The sequence below is a fragment of the Aethalodelphis obliquidens genome, unplaced genomic scaffold (genome assembly GCF_003676395.1).
Source record: "Aethalodelphis obliquidens isolate GAN/ISIS:26980383/991018 unplaced genomic scaffold, ASM367639v1 scaffold26, whole genome shotgun sequence".
NCBI lineage: Eukaryota > Metazoa > Chordata > Mammalia > Artiodactyla > Delphinidae > Aethalodelphis > Aethalodelphis obliquidens.
The window spans coordinates 11216971-11241151 of NW_020837970.1; the positions used below are offsets into that span (position 1 = coordinate 11216971).

General features: G+C 38.7%; 1 protein-coding gene across 12 annotated transcripts in view; it reads right to left on the reverse strand.

Moving 5' to 3' along the window:
- The window catches only part of CSNK1G1 (casein kinase 1 gamma 1), a 153680-nt gene that overhangs the window by 55413 nt on the left and 74086 nt on the right, over window positions 1–24181 (reverse strand). For 10 of the 12 annotated variants that reach the window (XR_003436395.1, XM_027123282.1, XM_027123277.1 and 7 more), the window contains 2 exons: window positions 19918–19958; window positions 14050–14119 (listed from right to left, as the gene is read on the reverse strand). Coding sequence is in view for 8 of the 12 variants with exons in the window: in XM_027123282.1 (XP_026979083.1) it covers window positions 14050–14119; window positions 19918–19958 (111 nt within the window). In the remaining 4 variants the exon portion in view is untranslated. The remainder of the gene's footprint in view (window positions 1–14049; window positions 14120–19917; window positions 19959–24181) is intronic. The other 2 variants (XM_027123289.1, XM_027123287.1) reach the window with 2 other exon arrangements.

The window sequence follows — 24181 nt, forward strand, 5'->3', positions numbered from 1 at the left end:
GAAGTGCCAGAGCTCGCAACTGAGATACAGGACTCCAGTCAATCTCTGCTGGTGCTTAAATGGAGAAGGGCTGCATAAAAGACTTTTTTCCACCAAATGTAAGGAGATGCAGGGAAGGCTGGTAACACATAGCAGATGAAGAGGGCTAACAGAAGCCAAGGCATAAGATTTTATGACACTAAGCAGAAGGAGGGTCAAATATAGTGTCAGAGTCCAGAAGAGTTAGACAGAAAGCCAGGGACAAAGAGCAGTTGTTTTGGTTCCTAGAGGCTTTCTAAGTGCTTTGTTCCAATCCCTAGTGAGACCTGTATATTTCCTTCCTTGGTTCCATGATATGTCCCTATGATTTTTCAGTAAATTCTCCTTTAGAATCATAGCTAATTGGAATAGATTCTGTTCTTTGTAATCAAATGGTGTTTACCAATACACACACATAACTGTTCCTCTTGCTCTTCTATAACCATCACTTCCTAAACACTATGTGCAAGACACTACACTAGATGCTTTAGGGAGAGAAGAAAAAACAAAGATAAGTAAGACACAGACTCTCTCCTTAGGGAGCTTACAGATAGAAAACAGAGAGGCAAACAGCTAACATAGTACTAGGTCAAGTCTTCCATAAAAATTAGCAAAAAGAGTGAGACGTGGAATGGTGTAAGCATCAAATCCACTTACTTAAATTTCATGATATATGCTTGGCCAAAAAAAAGTTTAAGAAATAAAAAAAACTACCATATTTTGAAGATGCATACCTTATTACGTAAATTCTGCAGCACGTTATATACTGAACATCCATACCATGCATATTTACTGAGTATGATCATATACACAAATCCAGTTAGACTACACTCTATACGCCATGGGCAATTTGAGAGATTTTTCAAGGCTGACTCTGATTATGTGTGATTTTCACCTGTGTGCCAACTTTAGCTCCTAAACTCAAATAAGACTACGCTGTATTTAACAGTTGGTTTCCTTAGAAAATCTGTCACCCTTGAAATCCTAGCATTTTATTTATTTATATCTTTTTTGGCTGCATTGGATCTTCGTTGCTGCATGCGGGCTTTCTCTAGTTGCAGCGAGCGGGGGCTACTCTTCATTGCGGCACGGGGCCTTCTCATTGCAGTGGCTTCTCTTTTGCGAAGCACAGGCTCTAGGCTCGTGGTATTCAGCAGTTGTGGTTCGTGGGCTCTAGAGTGCAGGCTCAGTAGATGTGGAGCACGGGCTTAGTTGCTCCACGGCATGTGCGATCTTCCCGGACCAGGGACTGAACCTGTGTCCCCTGCATTGGCAGGTGGATTCTTAACCACTGCGCCCCAGGGAAGTCCCGAAATCCTAGAATTTTAAATAAGATACCTATAAACTAGTATATAGAAGTGAGGTATGATCTGTGACAGCTGGTGGTGGTCTAGTTATTGACTGATTATTAGGTTATCCCAGCAGCTAACTGAACTGAAATATGGTGTTCTGAGAATTATCTTAGGATTTTGAACAAAGCCTTTATACTCAAATTAGGCTACGAAGCTCCTATAGTTGATGGTGCCTCAATACAGGAGACATGACAAACATAGATGGGCCCCAGCAACTTATTCTCTAACATTTTTTATTATCTGCCTAGAACTGTTTTCAATATCTTCAATATTTCAACTGTTTTCCAATCATAATATTCAAATTGACATTTAACTCATTCTATCCCTTTAGTATCTCATCTCTCAAATCCATATTGGATAATAAAGCTAAAAGAACCTCAGCACTGTTTGAAACTTACACCTTCCCATTTGATAAACAGACCCCCATCTTATATTTAAATCAGAAAAATTTTTAATGAAAATATATACATAAAAAGATTAAGGGGGGGGCTTCCCTGGCGCAGTGGTTAAGAATCCGCCTGCCAATGAAGGGGACATGGGTTCAAGCCTTGGTCCAGGAAGATCCCATATGCCGCGGAGCAACTAAGCCCGTACGCCACAACTACTGAGCCTGTGCTCTAGAGCCCACAAGCCACAACTACTGAACCCACGTGCCACAGCTACTGAAGCCTGTGCACCTAGAGTCTGTGCTCCACAACAAGAGAAGCCACTGCAATGAGAAGCCTGTGCACCTCAACAAAGAGTAGCCCCCGCTCACCACAACTAGAGAAAGGCCGCGCACAGCAACGAAGACCCAACGCAGCCAAAAATAAATAAATTAAATAAATAAATATTAAAAAAAAAAAAGACTAAGGGGGACTTCCCTGGTGGTGCAGTGGTTAAGAATCTGCCTGCCAATGCAGGGGACACAGGTTCGAGTCCTGGTCCCGGAAGATCCCATATGCCGCGGAGCAACTAAGCACGTGCGCCACAACTACTGAGCCTGCGCTCTTGAGCCCGCGAGCCACAACTACTAAGCCTACGTGCCATGACTACTGAAGCCCGCGTGCCTAGAGCCTGCGCTCTGCAACAAGAGAAGCCACCACAATGAGAAGCCCCTGTACCACAACGAAGAGTAGCCCCCGCTCGCCACAACTAGAGAAAGCCCACGCACAGCAATGAAGACCCAACGCAGACAAAAATAAATTAAAAAAAAAAAAATACTAAGGAAGTACACATGAGAATAGTAGTTGTGAGTAGAGAGATTAAATCTTTCTTTTATGTATTTTTCTAAACCTTCAATGATATTAGTTTTCTCCATAACTTAACAAAATAATTTTTTAAGTGAAAAAAATTTTTTCCTTTGGGCAAGCTGCACACAGATAGTTGTACATTCCTTCTTTAAAGTTACTCTCTTTTGGGACTTCCCTGGTGGTCCAGTGGTTAAGACTCCATGCTCCCAATGCAGGGGGCCTGGGTTCGGTCCTGGTCAGGGAACTAGATCCCACACGCATGCTGCAATGAAGATGCCACATGCCGCAACCAAGACCCAGCACAGCCAAATAAATATTAAAAAAAAATGTTACTCTCTTTTTTAGGTAGCATAGTAAGAGATCTAGAGTCCTATCTTTTCTGAACTATAACTGTTGAGAGTGGAGCCAAGCAATACGTTGACAAATTATGACAACTGTTTCAATGTGATTGTGTCCAAATAATTTTCTACCCGTTGATGGGCCATTTATGTATGAAGATGTGCACTACTACAGCCATTATATTTATGAGAACCACACATAATTCCTACCTTCAAAAGGCTTAAATTCCAGAACTTTTGCCAGGCAGTTCTTGGATGCTCTAAGTTTATAGGTAATAGTGAATATACATGTCTCTGACTACACCAAATCCCTGTAGAAAAAATTTGGAGGACTTCATTCTAATATCTTGAATTATTCATTCATATCTCTATTCTTCTTCCTTAATACAGTTAATCAAGAATTGCTAGCATAAGCAAATAAAGAAGAGGCTGAGATCTTGAAGAGGAGAGTGTACACATAAAAGAAAGAAGCTGCCACTTAACTTGGTGATCTCACTGCCAGTGAAATCCTGCTGGAAGAGTTTATATACTGAGATTTCATCAATTTGACATCTGTTGAGTCTCTTCTTTGGATTAAGTGATACGCAAATAATACTATAATGAATAAAAGATGCTTCTCACCCTTAAAAAGCTCACAACCCAGGGAACCCTCCTTACATTGTTGGTGGGGATGTAAACTGGTGCAGCCACTATGGAAGACAGTATGGAGGTTCCTCAAAAAAACTAAAAATAGAGTTGCCATATGATATAGCAATCCTACTCCTGGCCATATATCTGTAGAAATCTATAATTCGAAAAGATATATGCATCCTAATGTTCACTGCAGCACTATTTACAATAGCCAAGACATGGAAACAACCTGGAAACAAATGTCCATCAACAGATGAATGGATAAAGAAGATGTGGTGCATATATACAATGGAATGCTACTCTGCCATAAAAAAGAATGAAATAATGCCATTTGTGGCAACATGAATGGACCTAGAGATTATCATACTATGTGAAGTAAGTCAGAAAGAGAAAGACAAACACCATATGATATCAATTATGTGTGGAAGCTAAAATATGACACAAATTAATTTATCTATGAACAGAAATAGACTCACAGACATAGAGAACATACTTGTGGTTGCCTAGGGGGAGGAGGGTAAGGGAGGAATGGATTGGGAGTTTGGGATTAGCAGATGTAAACTATAATATTAGAATAAACAACAAGGTCCTACTGTATAGCACAAGGAACTATATTCAATATCTTGTAATAAACCATAATAGAAAAGAATATGAAAAAGAATGTATAACTGAATCACTTTGCTGTACAGCAGAAATTAACACACATTGTAAATCAACTATACTTCAATAAAATAAATGGAAAAATAAGTTCACAATCCAGCAGCATATTACACTGTGAAAAGTCCACAGAATGAGGGATATGGCTCTCTCTCTGTAAGTTCTCTCATTACAGTGCCTCAGGGGTAGAATGTGGACTTCCCTGGTGGCTCAGTGGTTAAGAATCCGCCTGCCAATGCAGGGGCATGGGCTTGAGCCCTGGTCCGGGAACTTAGTTGCAGAGCAACTAAGCCCGTGCACCACAACTACTGAGCCTGCGCTCTAGAGCTCACAAGCCACAACTACTGAGCCTGCGCGCCTAGAGCCCATGCTCCTAACAAGAGAAGCCCCCACACCGCAACGAGAGTAGCCCCCGCTCGCCGCAACGAGAAAGCCCGTGTGCAGCAACAAAGACCCAACGCAGCCATAAATAAATAAATAAATTTATTTTTTATAAAAGGGTGGACTATATATAAGGAATAAGGAAGTATTCCTTGCAGTAATTCCTTTTTTTTTTTTTTTTTTTGGCTGCACCACTCAGCATGCAGGATAGTTCCCCCATCAGGGATTGAACCCGCGTCCCTTGCATTGGAAGCATGGAGTCTTAACCCCTGGACCACCAGGGAAGTCTCGAGGTAATTCTTATGTTATGCAAACTGAACTAAGCGATAAAAAAGAATAAGGAGTTTTGGTAGCTGCCATGCTAGAGCTGAGATCAGCAAACTATAGCCTTTAGGTCAAATCTGGCCCAACTACTTTTGCATGATTAGAGAACTAAGAATAGTTTCTACATTTTTAAATATTTGAAAAAAATTTAAAGAAGAATATTTCAGCAGTGAAAATTATATAAATTTGAAATTTCAGTGTCCATGAATAAATCTTTATTGGAATATAGCTCATTTATTTACAAACTGTTTAAGGCTATGTTTGTGCTACAAGGACAACAAGAGCTGAATATAGATAACACGAGTTGAATAGTTACAACAGAGACAAGTGGCCCACCAAGCCTAAAGTATTTACTATCTGTCCCTTTACACTGTCTGGCTTCCTAAGAAATCTCACCTTCTACACTGCAGGCAGGAGGCAGTTCAACCATTTGTATCTTTCATTTTGGGGGGCAATGACATTCACTAACATTTCCACAGACTACTGTAATAAACCTTACTTGTGATGTTTCAGTAGTTCATCACTAGTAAGACCACTTCCTTTGAGAATTCAGAGATGAATCCAGTTATGGTAAGGACCAAATATTAATGAATCCTTTGGCCTGGCCCTTGCATAGTGGTTTCAATTCCATTTTACAAAACAAAAATAGGTACGGCAATTGGATTTTTTTTTTTCTGGGGTTCTTTTCCAGGTAGTACAAGATGGCTGTGGCCAAGTGTCCCCTCCAAACTGGCACGAAAGGCTGTGGAGTTGTAGAAGCAAAAGTGGTCATTCTCACCAAGCAGGCTCATAACTGTATTTCAACACGACCACATTGAGCTCCTCTGAAAGAAACAAACATCTCAAGATCACAGATGTGATGGGTTCACCACAGCAGAATTCTGCTCTATTAAGTCAGAGAAAGGACTGGGAAATATTAAGTCACTATTGTTTGAGAATCCATCAAAAATTCTTCAAAAATGAAACTGTTATCTCTTCATTCTGATATTTTTCAAAGCTATAAGAAATGTAAATAGGATATTTCCATTTCTACGGAAAGTTAGATCTTTGGTTTCAATGTAAAACAATGCTGCCTTGTGTTTATATAGCACTTTTTCCTTAAGGATTCAAGGCCTTTACAGACATTACCTCATTCATCCCTGGAAGCTCTGCAAACTCAGTAAGAAAGAGGAGGTTTCCCGTTACATGAATAAGGAAACTGAGGCATAGCAGGGGCACAAGGTTAATAGTAACTCACAGAAAAACAGTGGGAAAACTTGGGCTAAACTTTTCTCCTTGCTCCCATTCTTGGCTGTCTCCACTTACGCACACTGCCTATAATTAGAGATGGCAAGTGTCTAAATCTCCAGTTCTCAAAATGTAATTTCAAGACTGCTCATTTATACTAATTAAGATTGGTTTTCCCTGAATTTAGTGGTATATGTCTCCTCTCTCTGTAATACCTCTGGCAGAGAGACTTCTGAAAAACTTATATATGGCAAGAAAGAATCCAGATTTCACTTTCTTTTACCAAGGTCACTATTTCATCCTTTCTTCTCTTGTTATGAAAACTTTCTGCCCAACTGGAGATGAAAACGTTTCTTCTCAATTCCTTAAAGCACTCCTAACTATTGAACATCTACGCTGACCCATGTTATTTGTTCGTAACTACTCTTGTTGTAGGATTCACTTCTATTTTCAGTAAAATACCCATCTTTCCAACATCTCTTCAGATGTTCTTATTTTTTATTTTCCTGTGTCCTGCTTCCTGTGTTTGCCCAGCCTATTTATAATTTACTCCTAAGGAAGTCCACAACACTACAGGACGGTTTTGCCAATCTCACACTTTCTCATGATATTCTTCAGATTTATGCTTTATTTCTCTCTTGAAGTAGAACCATGTTCCTGTTAACTTAACAGGTGCCTAGATTCAAAGCTCTTTTTCTGGTACCAACCTATACCTCCTACCTTTTCTGATGACATATAAAACCACTCCTTCCCAGAAACTTCAAAATTGCAGAGTATGAATACTTCTTTTAAAAATTTTATTGGTGTATAGTTGATTTACAATGTTGTGTTAGTTTCAGGTGTACAGCAGAGTGATTCAGTTATACATATACATATATTCTTTCTTTTTCAGATTCTTTTCCCATATAGGTATTACGGAATATGAATACTTTATTCATAGCATAAAGGTTTCAGTGGATGAAAATGGCTTGGGTGGGGTAGCTCTGAGCTCCTCAGTTGCACATATGGCACAAGTATTCAACCCAAATGATTAATTTACTTTGGAAAGAAATGTTTCAAAACCTAGATCACCCAAGGCCATAAAAGATTTTGGAGGTAACAAAGGCATGAAATTTGGGGGCACCGTATGAAACAGGAAATCCTACTGTTTCGCTGGGGGAAAGTTCTGGGGCTTTGCATCAATTAACACTTTAACAACTATGTCCCACTATTCTATTACAATTAGGCAAGGGGTAATGGGTAGAAGGTGCCCGGCATCTGGCCTCTGCTCGGTATCCATACAAGACAGAAATCTGTAGGAAAACATGGGACAAACACATTCCTAGCTCAGGTTTTCCTACTGTATGACCCTGGGTAAAGTAAGTTACTAAACTTCCCTGTGCTCAAAATGGGAAAAATGAAATAACCATATAAAGTACCTAGTGGGCACTTAAGTTCACTTGCTTTCTCTTTCCAATGAGATTTTTGCCTGGGCTTTGTTACACTGTGAAATTTCAGTAAGTATCTTATTGTCTTTTTAATTTTAAAGATTTTATTTATTTATTTATTGGCCTCACCACGAGGCTTGCGGGAGTTCCCTGACCAGGGATAGAACCCGTACCCCCTGTAGTGGAAGTGCGGAGTCCTAACCTCTGGACCGCCAGGGAATTCCCTTTTGCTGTCTTTAATTTGAGGATTACCATCTCCTTTACAAGAAAGGCAAAGCAGAATAGTCATTAGCAGATTAGAATAGCTGCTGGAAAGCCAGGACATGGCAGCTCAGGCTTAGATTGTCTATGATATGATATTTACTCCCAGAGCCCCTGAGAATTTTTCCCAGGCAGGTTGCTGGGTAGAAGTGGAAATAAATGTTTAACCAGAGCACGGTGACTACTTCTACTACCTTTAGGATCTCTCAATACAATTAAGAAGCCTCCAGAAGCAAAGAGATCATTGTATTATCTGTTTATATTATAAATTAGGCCTTTCCAAATGCCAAGTGAAGTGATGGGAATTTACCATAACCTACCTTACTACTTTTACTAAAAATATCCAAGCTATTGTTCAAAACCACTGTTCCTAAGAAACAGCTAACTCTGAGAACAGTAACAGAAGGCAACTTTATTGCTCCTTCTGGCTACTTCAGAGGCCTCCACCAGATTTTATCACTTGCACTCTCATTTCTGTCTCTAGAATCCTATTTTCTTGCCATTTGCCTATTCACCCCTCCCCCATCTTCCTTCATTTGCTCCTGCTCTTGCTGACTCATTCCCTCTCCCTTCCTCCCTCTCTCTCCTGCCACTTCAGCTGCATGCTTGGTTCTGGTTTATTCACCTTTTAGTTAATTACCAAACATATACTGACCCGTATTATGTGACCAGTCCCTATCTAGCTATGAACCTTCGTGCTCATACTGTCCCTCTCTTATGTTTAGGGCTCCTCTCTGTTGAGGCCACTGGTTTTGCTTATCTCTGCCCCAAACCTGTCATCCACATGTCCTGTTCCTGTGTGTTAGGACATAAGCAAAAGTGGGAGGTGTGCTGGATAAAAGATTTGTTGGCTGGGAAATTTATAAACTGACAATGTATATACTCTCCTAAGAAAAAGGACACTCGGAGCACAGGGAAACCTAAAAACATTCCCATAACAGGAAAATAAGTTTGAGATTTACCCATGGTGACTATATTACAATTAACCCAACAATGATCACTGAAGAAAATGATAAGAAAATAAGAAAGATGGTTAAAACTCACTGGGTGCTTTCATCTGCTGAATGCAAGGCTTACAGTCTTTAATTACCATGATTAAATACTGTTCTTTCTTGTGAAGCTGGCCCATTGTACCAAACAAATACTGAAGCTACCAGGAGGGCAAGCCAGCCCCAGGGAACCCAGAGTCAATCTTTAAGTCCCTTATTTCTAATCTTGTGTACTCAGAACAACCTATACAAAGTTACATCTGAAAAGAAAAGTATAACTGTGCTCAGTGCCAAAGCCCTTTGTACTGTGAAAAATCAAAACAATGATATAAGAAAAAATGAAGCAAAAATAAGACAAAACTGAAGAATGTATTTGGTTTAGTCACTGGAGAAAACCTAAAACTTTGATGTTCCAACAGTGAGGAAAAGAATAATATAATAATTTTCCATAGTCATTACATATAGTTGCAGAGTTCACATTTTAAAAATACTGTTTTGCTTTGAAATAAATTTGTAAATTCTCCAGCAATATCAGGCTCAATGACTGAACCATAATTTGCAAATAAAAATCTACCCCACCTGCACCCATCCAAATATGTGAAAATAGTAGATAATGTTCCCATTTGGATTCACTGACTACTGGGTGTCCACTTTGCCAGGGTTATATTTATGATATAATTAACTTAGAAAAATAAGTTTATATCTTCTGAAACTGAGTAAGACCCCAAGTATAAATATCTGCACCAGGATGTTTTTTGCATGGTAACATGGTCTTTAAAGTTTTTAATACAATCTCAGTGTTCAAATAGGTCTTAAAAAGTCACGTAATCTAACTTTCTACCCAGTGCACAAATCTCCCTTATAACATCCAGAATGTATAACTGTTTAACTTCTGCCTGAAAACTGCCCTCCTGCTAAGAGACAGGAAATCCTATTGCATAAGACAGCTTATTCCAGTACACAATTTGGTTCTTTTCTTCCTACAAGAAGGTGTTTGGAAAGAAAGGAAACACAGTATTGCCCCACTTTATCATCATTTGTTGACCTTATGCCTGAAACTGTTAACACATGGCTCCAGATAAATGGGGACAGAAACAGGTTGCTTGGTGATGGAAGAGGTAAGAGAGAGACCATAAATCCACTGCTGCAGTCTTTTAAAAAATTAGCTATTATAATAACAATACAATAATAATACATGATCAGGGCAAAAAATACAACCAACGTGAAAGGATTAAAGTGTAAACCTAAAGACTGCTTCTCATTTCTAATCATTCTCTTCAAAGATAATCATTAACTTTTTTTTTTTTTTTTTTTCCCGGTACGCGGGCGTCTCACTGTTGTGGCCTCTCCCGTTGCGGAGCACAGGCTCCGGACGCGCAGGCTCAGCGGCCATGGCTCACGGGCCCAGCCGCTCCGCGGCACGTGGGATCTTCCTGGACCGGGGCACAAACCCGTGTCCCCTGCATTGGCAGGCGGACTCTCAACCACTGCGCCACCAGGGAAAGCCCTCTGCTTTTTTTTTAATAGCTAATTCCGTGGTATAAATATATCACCATTTATTTACCCAGACCCATATTGATGACACTTAGATTACTTTCACACTGTTTTAGCTGTGATACAAAGTCAAACTTATCTTACTGAAATTTCTTTCTATAATTTTTATTCTGGAATCCTTTGGAATAAACTTAATCTATCATTTAATAGATCTTTAAACATTTGAAAATCACCATTGTATCATATGCGGAGTAAATGGCAGAACATAAGAAGGAAAAGTTTTGAGTTATATACTCAGGTATATCAATAGGAGAAATGCTTTCTTCAAATAAAAACAAGCTACAAGTCTGACAGCGCTAAATGCATGCCTAAATTATGGTCTACAAAGCTGACAGGATATTATACAATGATTAGAAACGTGTATCTAATGCAGCATCAAGACAAATGTTACAATGTTCAGTGAATGAAGACATGCAATTGCATGTGAACTGAGATTAACTATGAAATATGTCTGCATATGAAAAAGAGAAATATTCAAATAAAATGTGGCTGAGTTAGGGTGATAAGGACATGGACCACCATCTCCTTTCAAAATTTCCTTTAATATTTCATAATTTGGTTTCTACAATAAATGAAAAAAGGAAAAAATGACAGCTTTTAGGAAGACCAAAATCCTCATTCTCAGTTTCAAGACTCTCAAGGCCCTCTTTCTTCCCTGATTATCTTAGAGATAACCTTCACAGTAAATAATCAGGTCTTGAAATTCTTGATGGCAAAGTTACAATCAGCAAAGAAAGCTTGAAGTGTGACTGTCCACTAGAGAACACGACGGTATAGAAGGGAAGAAGTTAGAGATCAAACAAGGAAAAGAAGGGACAATCAGGAAGAGCTCCACCTTAAACCATGTTCACAATCATCCAGTACTACCATTTTTATTCTATCTACCCATGAGTAGAGAACTGGTATGAATTTCCAGATCATACAGTCAGGGCAATGTAGGGGTCAAAAAGCAAGGTAATGAATAAGACTTTTGTACTTAAGGAAAAAATGGTCAAATTATTCTCAAGCCAACACAGAAGTTCTTATTCTAGGAATTTAAAGTCTCAAGCTATACCAGTGTCCTTTAAATTCATAATCACTCATTTCTCCCCCCAAATTTCATCCATTTATTTCTTAAGTACTGATTAATTCCTTGAACAAATCTAAGTCACAATGGGCTTTTTTTTTCTTTTTAAATATTCCTTGTCATGATATCCAAATATCATGCAAATCTTCGGCCTGTGCTGAATAATGACAGACGAAGCATCAATGAGTAAAAACAACGATTGCATAATTTTGGTTTGTGTGCTTTCAGCGTGAAAGGCTGTTTATTTACAGTGCCACAGCATCACCTTGGTTCTGAAGAGAAGGGCATATGTGCTCTAGCTGCTCATACATTAACTACTGAGGAGTAACATTGGCAGCTGGGAACTTCACTCTAGAAAAATAGGAAGAGAAATGCTTGTGCCTGTAACTTAGGAAGAAGCTCTAGTGTTCATGCTCACATTTATAGGGAGACATGGTGAAATCTTGTCTACTTTGTCAACTGATCTACTTTCAAAATAAATTTCCTGGCCTCTCGCCTTCTGAGATGGCCCACGCTCTGTGGAGTGTGTTTCTCCCAGGGCCGTTCTCACCTTTTGAGACGGACCACATTCTGTCTACGGAATGTGTATCTCTCTAAATAAATCCACTTTTTACCTATCATAAATAAATAATTTCCCCTTTTCAGCCATCCTCAGGGGAATATCTTTCTTAATAACTTGGCAAAAATCTAAAACGCATGCTTATCAAATCTTCCTAAGTTCCTTCTGTCACCAGAATTCTTCCCAGCTTCCTCTTATGTGAAAGAACTATGTAGGGCCCTGAGATACATTTGAGACACCAGGGTGAAGAAGGCACAAGCCTGTTCTTAAGGAGCTTATAGTAGTCTTAGGGAAGGGGCAGGGTGGATATGCAGTTATAATTAAAAAACAGTCAATGTGTAATCATCAGTAACAGAATTAGGATTGAAAAGCATCCGAATACTTAGTAATAATGGGATAAAATAAGATGACACTTAGGAGGTTCTGGTGATCAAAATCAATTATATAACCAGAAAAATTCAGAAAGCCTTGGTTGATGGCAGCTTATGTAAAAAAGACATAAAGGTTTCAACTGAGTAGAACTCCACAAATGCACAAAAGTCAACTATGTAAAATGGCTGTTAAAATAGCTAACCTAGGGGCTTCCCTGGTGGCGCAGTGGTTGAGGGTCTGCCTGCTGATGCAGGGGACACGGGTTCATGCCCCGGTCCGGGAGGATCCCACATGCCGCGGAGCGGCTGGGCCCATGAGCCATGGCCGCTGAGTCTGCGCGTCCGGAGCCTATGCTCCACAACGGGAGAGGCCACAACAGTGAGAGGCCCGTGTACCGCAAAAAAAAAAAAAATAGCTAACCTAAATTAATAGAACTATTGTGTCCAGATCAAGGAAGATAATAATCCCACTGCCTCCAAATCCAGAGTTACTGGTGCTGTTTTATGAGGCTCATTTAAGAGGGACATCACAAAACCAGGAGTGTGTGTGTGTGTACATTCATGCTTCCTAGTGGAGCAATGACAGTGAAGTACCTGTTAATCACATAACGCAAAAAAATGAAGGAACTGAAGACACACAGCTTAAAAGAAGACTTGCAGGTGAGCAGTGGAGGGGCAGCATATAACAGCTGAGATGAATGCATTTGAGCTGTCTGCAAGAACTCATGTTAGGTTCAATGAAAGACAAACGCTCATCCTGGCCTCCCTAGGTTATGACTATGGCTGATTATTGCCATGGTCAGGGTATAAGATGACTTGAATAACACCCAGTGGCTCTTATATAATTGTATATATTTTAGGAAGTGAAACTCAAATTCCTTCAACAGTACCTTCAATAATGGTACTTGAAATAGAAACTATGTTTCAGTCATTCACAAAAAACTGTCACATTGAAGAAGCATAAAGCAGAGGAATGTCTATTAATGTCAAACAATTAAACTAGCACTGGAGGATTTCATCTTCTGCAATAGGAATCCTATGGGTTCAACCTCCTTAGAGTTGGTAACATTTGTTCAGTCAATATATTTTTCTGCAAGCCAGTAAAATATTTCAGAAATTTGACCTTTTTGGTAAAAAAACAGGAATGTTTTTAAAAATTATAAACTTAATTTTTTAAAAATCCTCAGAGGTCATAGGTTATTACAATCATATAGATAGGTCTTCTAAATTAATGAGAACAATAGATAAAGTGACAGTGTTAAGGTATTTCAGAAGATATATTTTAGTAGTATGTCTTTAAAATGGATATATAGTCTCAATGTGGTAAAAACAGCTTGAAAATTACCAACACCTCCTCCTTTCTTTCTGTATACACAAAGGAATGAAAAGAGAATGAATAAACTACCAAAAAGCAAAAACCATTCCATGTGTATTTCAGGTGAATGAAAGCATTCACAGGTTGGTCTGTGGGCAGGCATGGTAGCATAGACCCCCAATCAACTCAACTGCCCTTCTAGATGCCAGAGAGTAAGTAGCTTTTTAGTTGACTATGTGTATTTACCTATCCAGCAAGTAGGGGAAAAAAGGTAGACAAGAAAATTTACATATGTTAGGGCTTCCAGCTAAGCTATATGCTGAATAAATGGAGGAAACATTGACTTACCTGCACTGCCGAGCTGTTTATAAAACCTGTACTCTAAATGAAGCTGTGGAGCACGTGATTTTATTGGTTCCTGAAACCCAAGAAGAGAAATTGTGATCAGATTTAGACAGTTTTTTCATTCCTAGGTTTTCAGAGTAAACCAGGGCTAAGACCACTTAATATTTTAGAGATGATATTCATATATAATAGCATTTTCTTACCACAATTTCTCTTTGAAAGCACATCTAGGGGAAGATGAAGCTGAATTATATACAATCCCTGCCATGGATGTTTAAATAAAAATACTCTGTATGAGACATCACTCAAGGATAGCTCTCTCACCATGAAGTATTCTTCTGAAATATATTCTCCTAGGAAACCAGGTGCCAAATCTTTTAATTAAATACCAGCAAGTAGGGCTTCCCTGGTAGCGCAGTGGTTGAGAGTCCGCCTGCCGATGCAGGGGACACGGGTTCGTGCCCCGGTCCGGGAAGATCCCACATGGCGTGGAGCGGCTGGGCCCGTGAGCCATGGCCACTGAGCCTGCGCGTCCGGAGCCTGTTGCTCCACGACAGGAGAGGCCACAGCAGTGAGAGGCCTGCGTACGGCAAAAAAAAAAAAAAAAAAAAAAATACCAGCAAGTATTTCCTTCTTGTTTTATTATGAATTTTGGGTAGTAAATGGTTTTATTATTTATAGAAAAATGATATATGCTCAGGAAAAAAATTTCATATACACAAAAATTAGAAAGAAAGTAAAAATAACCTGAGATTCTATCATTTAAAAAAAGCACTATTAACATTTTGGTGAATGTTCTTCCAAATATTGATTTATACATATATTTATATATAATATAGACTCGAAAATGTATTTTAAATAAATGAGAGCATACTATATTTGGTGTTCTATGTCTTTAAATTTAACATGTTATGATGATATCATTCCATAACAGTAAGTAAAACTATATATTAGTGTGTGTGTGTGTGTGTGTGTGTGTGTGTGTGTGCATGTGTGTACATACACACAAACCTTAACTTTTGGACATTTGAACTGTTTTCAGTTTTCAGTATTATGAATAAAGCTGTAGGAACAGTGTTATGTATATTTATTTTTACACTTTAGAGAATTAAAGACTGTAAATGCAACTAAGATATGTAACTTGTAACTTTAATTAATACAGTGTTCAAGTTTTTAAAAATAGAGTTTTCTAAAGAGCCCAAAGATAAAGCAGCCATACTACCACACTTTGCTCTATACCAAACTTCAAGAATTGGCTGGCTAATCATTCTGAATTGACAGTATATCAGGCAACTAGTTCACAAGAAAATCAAACATTACCCTGAAAGGTACATCTGTATATCCATTAGGATGGCTAATATCAAAAACACAGAAAATAGCAAGTGTTGGTAAGGATGTGGAGAAATTGGAACCCTTGTGCACTGCTGGTGGGAATGTAAAATGGTGCAGCTACTGTGGAAAACAGTACAGCAATTTCTCAAAAAATTAAATATAGAAGTACCACATGATCCAGCAATTCCACTTCTGGATATACACCTAAAAGAACTGAAAACTCAGACTCAAAATGATATTTGTAGACCCATGTCTGTTGCAATATAATTCGCAATAGTCAAAAGGTGGAAGCGACCCAAGTATCTATAAACAAATGGATGGATAAATAAAATGTGGTTACATTTTGTTCCATATGTGTGATGGCATATTATTTAGCCATAAAAAGGAAGGACACTCTGACACATGCTACAAAATGTATGAACCTCGGGGATGGTATGTTGAGTGAAATAAGCCAGACGCAAAAGGACAAACACTACATGATTCTACTTGTATTAGGTACCTAGAATAGTGAAATTCATAGACAGAAAGTTGAATGGTGGTTGCCAGGAGCTGGGGGGAGAGGGGAATGCTGCTGGTGTTTAATGAGTACAGCATTTTAGTTGAGGAAGGTGAAAAAAAAGTTCTAGAGATGGATGATAGTGATGGGCGCACACCAATGTGAATGTACTTAATGCCACTGAACTGTACAACTAAAAATGGTTAAAATGGTAAATTCGAGAATCAATTCCTTATCAGATATATGATTTTCAAATATTTTCTCCCATTCCATGGGTTATCTTTTCACTCTGTTCAGAGTCCTCTGATGCACAAAAGTTTTTGATAAAGTCCAACCTATCTATCTTTTCTTACTTGTGCTTTTTTGTGTTATATCCAAGAAATCACTGCCAAATCTAACCTTATGAAGCTTTCCCCCTAAGTTTTCTTCTAAGATATTTATAGTTTGGCTCTTATGTTTAGGCCTTTGACCCATTTTGAGTTAATTTTTGTGTATGATGTAAAGGGTCTCACTTCACTGCATGTGGATCTCCAGTTTTCCCAACAACATTTGTTGAAAAAAACTGTCCTCTCCCCATTGAATGGTTATTTGTCCTATTTTTAATATAGGCTCAAAGGAAGGAGAGTTCCACAGCTTCCCTTATTAATTCATGCTGGTGTTTAACAAGTTTCATGGTTTAGAAGGTCTTTATATGTAACTGCAATCTCCACTTACTGAAAGTTTAGCCTATTTCTCTTATATCCTCAATAACAAAGACAAAACAGCTCCCGAATAACCTGTGAATACTGTAACAGCTATCTTCAAATAACAAAGCTATTCAGTCATTTCTTAAACTTCCTTTATTCAGGCAAAGTAATTTAAATTTTTTTAACCTTTCCTCACTGGTCCTACTTTTTAGTTATTTGATCACCCCTGAAAGCTCTTCCTGAACCCCCTTGAAGTTTTCTGCATTTTTCTTAAAATATAGAATCCATAAATCACAGAATTCAGAACTTTCCTTGAAGTTATCTAGTCTACACCTTTGCTTCTAGGAAGGTTTTATCTAAATCAATTCAGGTAGGCTAGAATACTTCAAAGCCCTAAGGAGCTCTATGAAAGAACTCATACCCTTCTCTGATTGCAAAATCAGCAAGCATCAGAGTTGGCCTTCAAGTTTCTCAAGATTCTTGTATTCCAAAAAAATGTATTGAAGACTATACTGTAGAGTCACTTCCTTATTCATTTATCTCTTCAGTTATAGAGTCTCCATTCAGGTTTTAGATCTTCTAATATATCACCATCAAAGCAGCCAATTTCAGAATCATTAATAATTCACAAGAAACCAAAAGAGACAGTGATGACAAATTGATATGAAACCAGAGGTTGATCTAAACACTAGAAAGAGGAGTGTTCTTTCTGGAGAAACAGTCTTGAATTCGAACAAACCACAACAGTCAATGAATTTTAAAAAACACAGATCCTTCTTCAAACCTAATACCTTCAAACTTCATACTGGAAACATTAATAGGAAATATTCAATCTGATCTTGGGTAAATAAGTTAACAGATTAAAAAAAGCAATATCTCTTTAGAGTTATAGGGCAAAAGTGGGTGTACATACACATCACATATATTCAGACATGAGGGGCTTTTTATCACAGACAGAAGGACTTACATCCTTCAGCCAACCCCTTCAGCACGTAGTCGTAGCCTGCTCAACCAACTGGAGCTTCAAGTGCTCTTCTGAAAGCACTATGAATAAAGGACACTGCAAACAATCTATAAGATTGTAAAAGGCAGTAGGATTAGCAGCATGGAGAGAAAACTCTTTAAACAACTGTTAGAAAACCTCTGTTAAAAAGAACCCCAGAAACCTCAGTGATAGGGGTAAAGGAGGGGTTCATCACACTAGTTTGTTTACACTGTATCTGATTTTTAAAAAAAAGTTCCTAGAAATCCAAGAAACAAGAGCCCACAATGAAGATCCAAACAAAGTAGAACTGAAACACTACCAGCCCCGGCTTCCTTGTATTTCTGTGCCAGATGCTGATTACATTTCCATAGAGGGCTGGCTATTTGCCAGAATCATGGTTATTCTGGAACACACACGCCTGCCTGAAATCCTAAACTGACAGCAGACGGCTACCTTGTAGGACTGTAATGCTTAAGGCAAATTTTGCTGTTACAGTGAAAAGAGCTCAATTACTGCCATCATATCTCCCACAGAGAATACAGCCCCACAGCAAAAGAGGAGGCCCATAGACAAGATTGTCATCCTCTAAAAAGCCTTTATTTAAGGTTTATTTGAAAGAGAAATGAGGTACTGAGGCACACCATACTAGATGACATGAAGTCTATCTACCTTTAACTCTTGGCCATACAAAGAATAAAACTTTAATAAAATGTAAGTGAAATGCAATAGTCAGTCATGTCAATAATGTTATGCAACCTTATCTAAACAGGTCAACTAGTATGAACCTGGAAAGAGGAATCTAGATAGAATGAGTTGCCCCTAACAGAAAGCCTCAGAAGAAGTCTTGATAAATAAGGGGACAATAACAAATATACAGTATTGAGGCAACATTTTAAAGTGTTTTAGGGGCTGCTTCTCCCTATTACTAGTCCCAAAGAATCAAAATTATTCCAACTTGGGGTTTCCCTGGTGGCCCAGTGGTTGGGAGTCTGCCTGCCGATGCAGGGGATGCGGGTTCGTGCCCCGGTCCGGGAGGATCCTGCGTGCCGCGGAGTGGCTGGGCCCGTGAGCCATGGCCGCTAGGCCTGTGCATCTGGAGCCTGTGCTCCGCAGTGGGAGAGGCTGCAGCAGTGGGAGGCCCACGTACCGCAAAAAAAAAAAAAAAAAAAAATTATTCCAACTTAACAAAACAATAAAACAGAAAAAGTAAAAAAGAGATGAACTAGATAACACTTTCACAGAATAATCAAATTCCCATAGATACAAATATACAGTTAATTCCTTGACATTCAAGCTGAGAAAAATATTTGGTCTGCATTGTTACATGCATTGTCTCTCTTCCTGCTCCAATTTCTCCAACAAAAGTTCCAAGTCAACAAACAAAACACTTGGTTCCCAAGGAGCTACCTGCTCTAAGACCTGCTCCCTGTCCACCTCTTTGTAGAGAAACTAATCTGATGCCTGTCAGTTCTTCACAGGACAACACTAACTCCTCCACAGACAAGCTTAATGAGAGGAAAGGACCGACCACAGAGCAGGTGTGGATGTGGTAGGGGCAATTCATTAGAAAAGAACAGCAATTACCACAAGATACTTCCTTCAACTATTAAGGCCTCTGCCTTCCAACTAATAAAGCCCAAAACTACCTTCAGATCCTGGGAAATGTACTAGGATTTATTAGGAGGACAATATTTATACAGTTTCATAGAAACTAGTTATATAAAGCATTTCATATGGCTAGAAATGGTTTTTCATCAACCTTACATATAAGATAAAGAACTGTTTCTTCTAAAACTATTAATCCTTAAAAATAACAGAATTATTCTTTTTTAACAGGATGTTATTTTCAATGACTAGGTTAGTTATTCATAAGATTAGCAATGACAAAACCAACTGAACTCTTTGCTTCAAATCTGACCACGTAATGTCTTTTTCACGTTTGACAGCTTTTTAAGGCAATGATTAGATGATCACATTCAGAAGTATATTAATAAATACCTTACATTTTTAAAATGGATAAGTCATATTCAAGAATAAGAAAATTATAAAAAAAAATAGCACTGTGAAAGGTACAAAGTTTACAGCAGTTACTAGGGTTTTTTTTTTTCCTTCCAGCTATGTTTTATAAACTTTTTTTGATTTATCATTGCTAACACTATAGTTAGCATCCTCTAACTATATAGTGTTTTACAGTATACAGTGATTCATCACTGTAACACTATATATATTTGAAGGAAATGACTATGTGGGATCATATGCAAGGAAAAATAACATTAGTATTTTTGTGAATGGTTACATTTATTTCCTGTAAAAAGATATGTGAAGGGTGAGAGCACTAAGACATAATTACCACAAATACAGATTCTACTCACCAGTTTGATAGCTACATATTCATTGGTGTAGAGATTTTTACCTAGGGGAAAAGCAGAATGTATATGTTTTAGTGACATTTATTCTGGGAAATGCAAAGCAAAATCTTAGCTTACAGGGTCATGAGAAAGGTCACATTCCCAACGCTGTTCACATATATGAAACATGATTTGTAAGTGAAAAGCCAAACAGAGATAATGAGCCCCAGCAAGACAAGAACAAAAACAGCTTGAGAATTTGAAAATTTAAGCTAGACATGAGAATCTTTTATTTTAAAGAAAACAAATCTCGGGGACTTCCCTGGTGGTCCAGTAGTTAAGACTCCACGCTCCCAATGCAGGGAGCCAGGGTTCCATCCCTGGTCAGAGAACTTGATCCTGCATGCATACCTCAGCTAAGAAGTCTGCATGCCACAATTAAGAGTCCACATGTGGCAACAAAGATCCCGCATGCCACAACTAAGACCTGGCGCAGCCAAATAAATAAATATTTTTTTAAAAAATGAAAGAAAAGAAAACAAATCTCTTTGTCTGTCACACACACATTTTGTTATTTAATATTTCCCAACTATTGAGCTATGAGGCAACCCAAGAAGAAGAAATGCCTGAATTACAAAGATAGAGAGATTTTAACTCTTGGCACAAAAAACACAAACCCTCATTTTTCTAACTCACTGACAAGTAAGGTTTTCTTATTTTTTGTCATGGTATTTAGTATCAACTTTAGTTGGCATAAAGGACAGTGTGAAATAAAACCAATTATTGGCCTACTCCTTTTGGAAAACTCATCTACTGTCTCTAAGCAGATGATTCTCAAAGCTGTTTTGACTCTTCACCAGCACTCAAGCTCTACATCTTCACCTATATGCAGAAACAGCTCTCCACCCAGACAACACTTAACTCAAAGTTCTTCCTGCAGTTGTAACCTTTTTCCTCTCAACTTCTCTACTTACAGAAATGGAATCAATATTCTTCTGTACTAGACATCTAGAGTCAGAACTTGGGGTGAGTATAAGAGCAACAACCATCAGTTAGTGAGCCCACAGTACATGCTGGGTACTTAGCTACCTTTACCTCTTCAACTCCACTAGTCCTTGAAGGCTAATTTTAATTCCTTGTGAGTGCTTAGTATAGACTATATAGCTCAGCCACTGCACTGGACTTCACATTGCTTCTTATATATTTGTCCTATCTTATTCAGCTGGACTATAAATATCTTGAGAGTAGCGATTTTATTTAATGGATCTATCAATGCCCTATGGTGCTTAAGACCATGTTCTGCACATCTCAGACACTCAAAACCTTGACTGATTAAAAGTTATAAGTACGTATAGTATGACTACTTTTTAAATAATACATGTAGGTAAAGGTTATATATACACATAAACGTACATATATATATGTACATAGCTGAATATATATGCATGGAAAAGGATACATAAAGATGTATTAAGGTATTAAGATGACTGTTTCTGGGCTTCCCTGGTGGTGCAGTGGTTGAGAGTCTGCCTGCCGATGCAGGGGACACGGGTTCGTGTCCCAGTCCGGGAAGATCCCACATGCCGCGGAGCGGCTGGGCCCGTGAGCCATGGCCGCTGGGCCTGCGCGTCCGGAGCCTGTGCTCCGCAACGGGAGACGCCACAACAGTGAGAGGCCCGTGTTCCGCCAAAAAAAAAAGAAAGATGACTGTTTCTAATTTTCATATAATATAGGTTGTTTTGATAATGAACAAAAAACAAACCCTGCATTTTGGGAACAAAAGGCTGCTTGTAATATTGATTATTTTTAACAAGCTCTAGACAATAAATGGCCATTATACTTTTAATACAGTTAAAATTACACCATTATACTTTTAATACTGTTATCAGTTTTCCCAGTACTTTTATGTGGAGAAGAGTACACTAACTTAGGAATAACTTTTGTCTGCAAACAACATTAATAGAGAGGATTCACAGGTTGCCAGACAAACACCTAAGACATTATAAGATGAATAACTTCTTTTTTAAAGGAGCAAAAGTAGAAAATAGCCATTTTTTCCCTCTCTGTATTAATTGCATTAAGTTCTAAAAGTTAATTTGTGTTTCTGATTAATGCTCCCACCAAAATCATTTTAAAAAATACATTTGATGAAATTGTGAAAAGGATACCAACAACCGGGAGAGGACGAGATGAGGTAGTAACAGCCAGCTCCCAGGCAGATTAAAACTCCAGCTTGGCCACAGACTTCTTCCATGCGAGATAGGATGCTGCATGAAAATTTTTCAGGAAAGCCCTTCCCGGCACTGTATAAGCACAGTTATTGTGATCTAAAACTTATTTTAGCAAAGGGTTGACCCTAAAAACTCATTACTGCTTAGAGGAAAATGGTCAAGTTTAAAACTGTAGATGTGTTTGGGGAGGGGGATGTCTTTCCGAATTGGACACTCCCCCCCAGTTTTAGCAGTAAGAATTACTGGGGCGTAGGGAAGTAGGGGCACCGAAATTCACCCCTTACTCATTTAGAGTACAATATGACTTCACTGTTAAAGAATTAAATTAATTTTTGAAGTATATGCTTAAAGTAACAGATCTTTAATTCAAATAGATTACAACTTTTAAAGTGAATTGAGATGGTGGTATCAGTGTAAGCCTAGTAATCAATCTGGATTCTGATCTGTGAGCAAGAAAAGAGAGAAGGCAATCACAGGAGTCTCACAAAGGATGTACTTTCCTTTCTTTCTCCCACCACCTCCCCACAAGGTGTGAAAAAATGAGTAGAATTTTAACAGTTGAAGAAGGGAGAAAAACACATCTCAGGGAGAAGAAACTGTATGAGCAAAACAATAAAAATGAGAAAACAGACGGTTTAGGAAGAGAATGGGCGATGGTCTTGGGGTAGATGGACCGTAAATTGCAACATGAAGATCAGGAAGGAGTAGGGATGGGCAAGGAGTGGTTAGGGCAGCAAAAGAAACTAGAAAAGTAAGGGTGAGTCCACATTAGGAAAGTCCTCAATGCCATCTTAAAACTTAAAATGAAAGGTTTCTGAGTAGGGTAGTGACATGATCAGATCTCTGATTTAGAATAACTATACCTCCTTTGTAAAGAGGTATAAAAGATTAACCAGAAAAACAAGACACCAGAGGTAAGGGAAAGTATTTGAGTATTTAATACCCCTCATATGCAAATATCAGACACCTAAGATGAGCAACACTCACTTCTCACCCTTCAGAGACTGTATTCTAGATCCTCACACAAGACCCTGCACATGGTGCCTCAGAGTTTGATAAATAAATCATATAAAGTGATAAGTGTTAAAAAAAAAAAAGAAATATGAACAAGACAGTAGATGACTTAGATGAGGGAGGGTAAAGCATTTGGGCACAAATGGCACTTGAGGTGAGCCTCTGAGGACGAACAGGAGAGGATAAAGAGCATTTCTTATAAAAATACTAATTTGAACATTGAGGTGGAGAAATGATAGAAAATGCAGAGAATGTGATAAAGTATGAGTGGACCAATATGAAAGGAGCACAAAGCATATGGGGGAGAATGGTGAGAAATGAAGCCAGAAAAATCCATACGAACAGAGTATGAATAACCTTGAAAGCCAGCTTCTTGCTCTGAAGTAAATACTTTTCCTAAATCCTCACTTTTTTTGAAGATTTGGGGGAATCTTTTTTTTTTAAAAATAGTAAAACAAACTTGTTATATTATAGAAATCGTGCAGGGACTTCCCTGGTGGCTTGGTGGTTAAGAATGCACCTGCCAATGCAGGGGGCACGGGTTCGAGCCCTGGTCTGGGAGGATTCCACGTGCCATGGAGCAAATGGGCCTGTGAGCCACAACTACTGAGCCCACGTGCCACAACTGCTGAAGCCCATGCGCCTAGAGCCTGTGCTCTGAAACGGGAGAGGCCACTGCAATGAGAGGCCCATGCACCACAGCGAAGGCCCACACGCAGCAACGAGGACCCAACGCAGCCAAAAAGAAAAAAGAAAAAAAGAAAGAAAGAAATCCTGCATAGTTTTCTTTTGGAGGAAAAACAAACAACCAAACAAGAGTTCAAAGAAATCCCAGGCACTTATGGATCTGCTTATTCCAGAGTCTAGAAGGCCTCACGAATCAGAGGGGAACCTTTTCCTCATTTTCCCTGTGTTCAGCTGGGCGGCCCAGTTTTCACAGATCAGTTTACCTTCAACAGTGTGACCTTTACATCTCCTGTGAAGGTGGGAAAGAGTAGCTGCCGGGCGATGCCAGGGAAGGAGGGGATTTAGTGATGCAACTG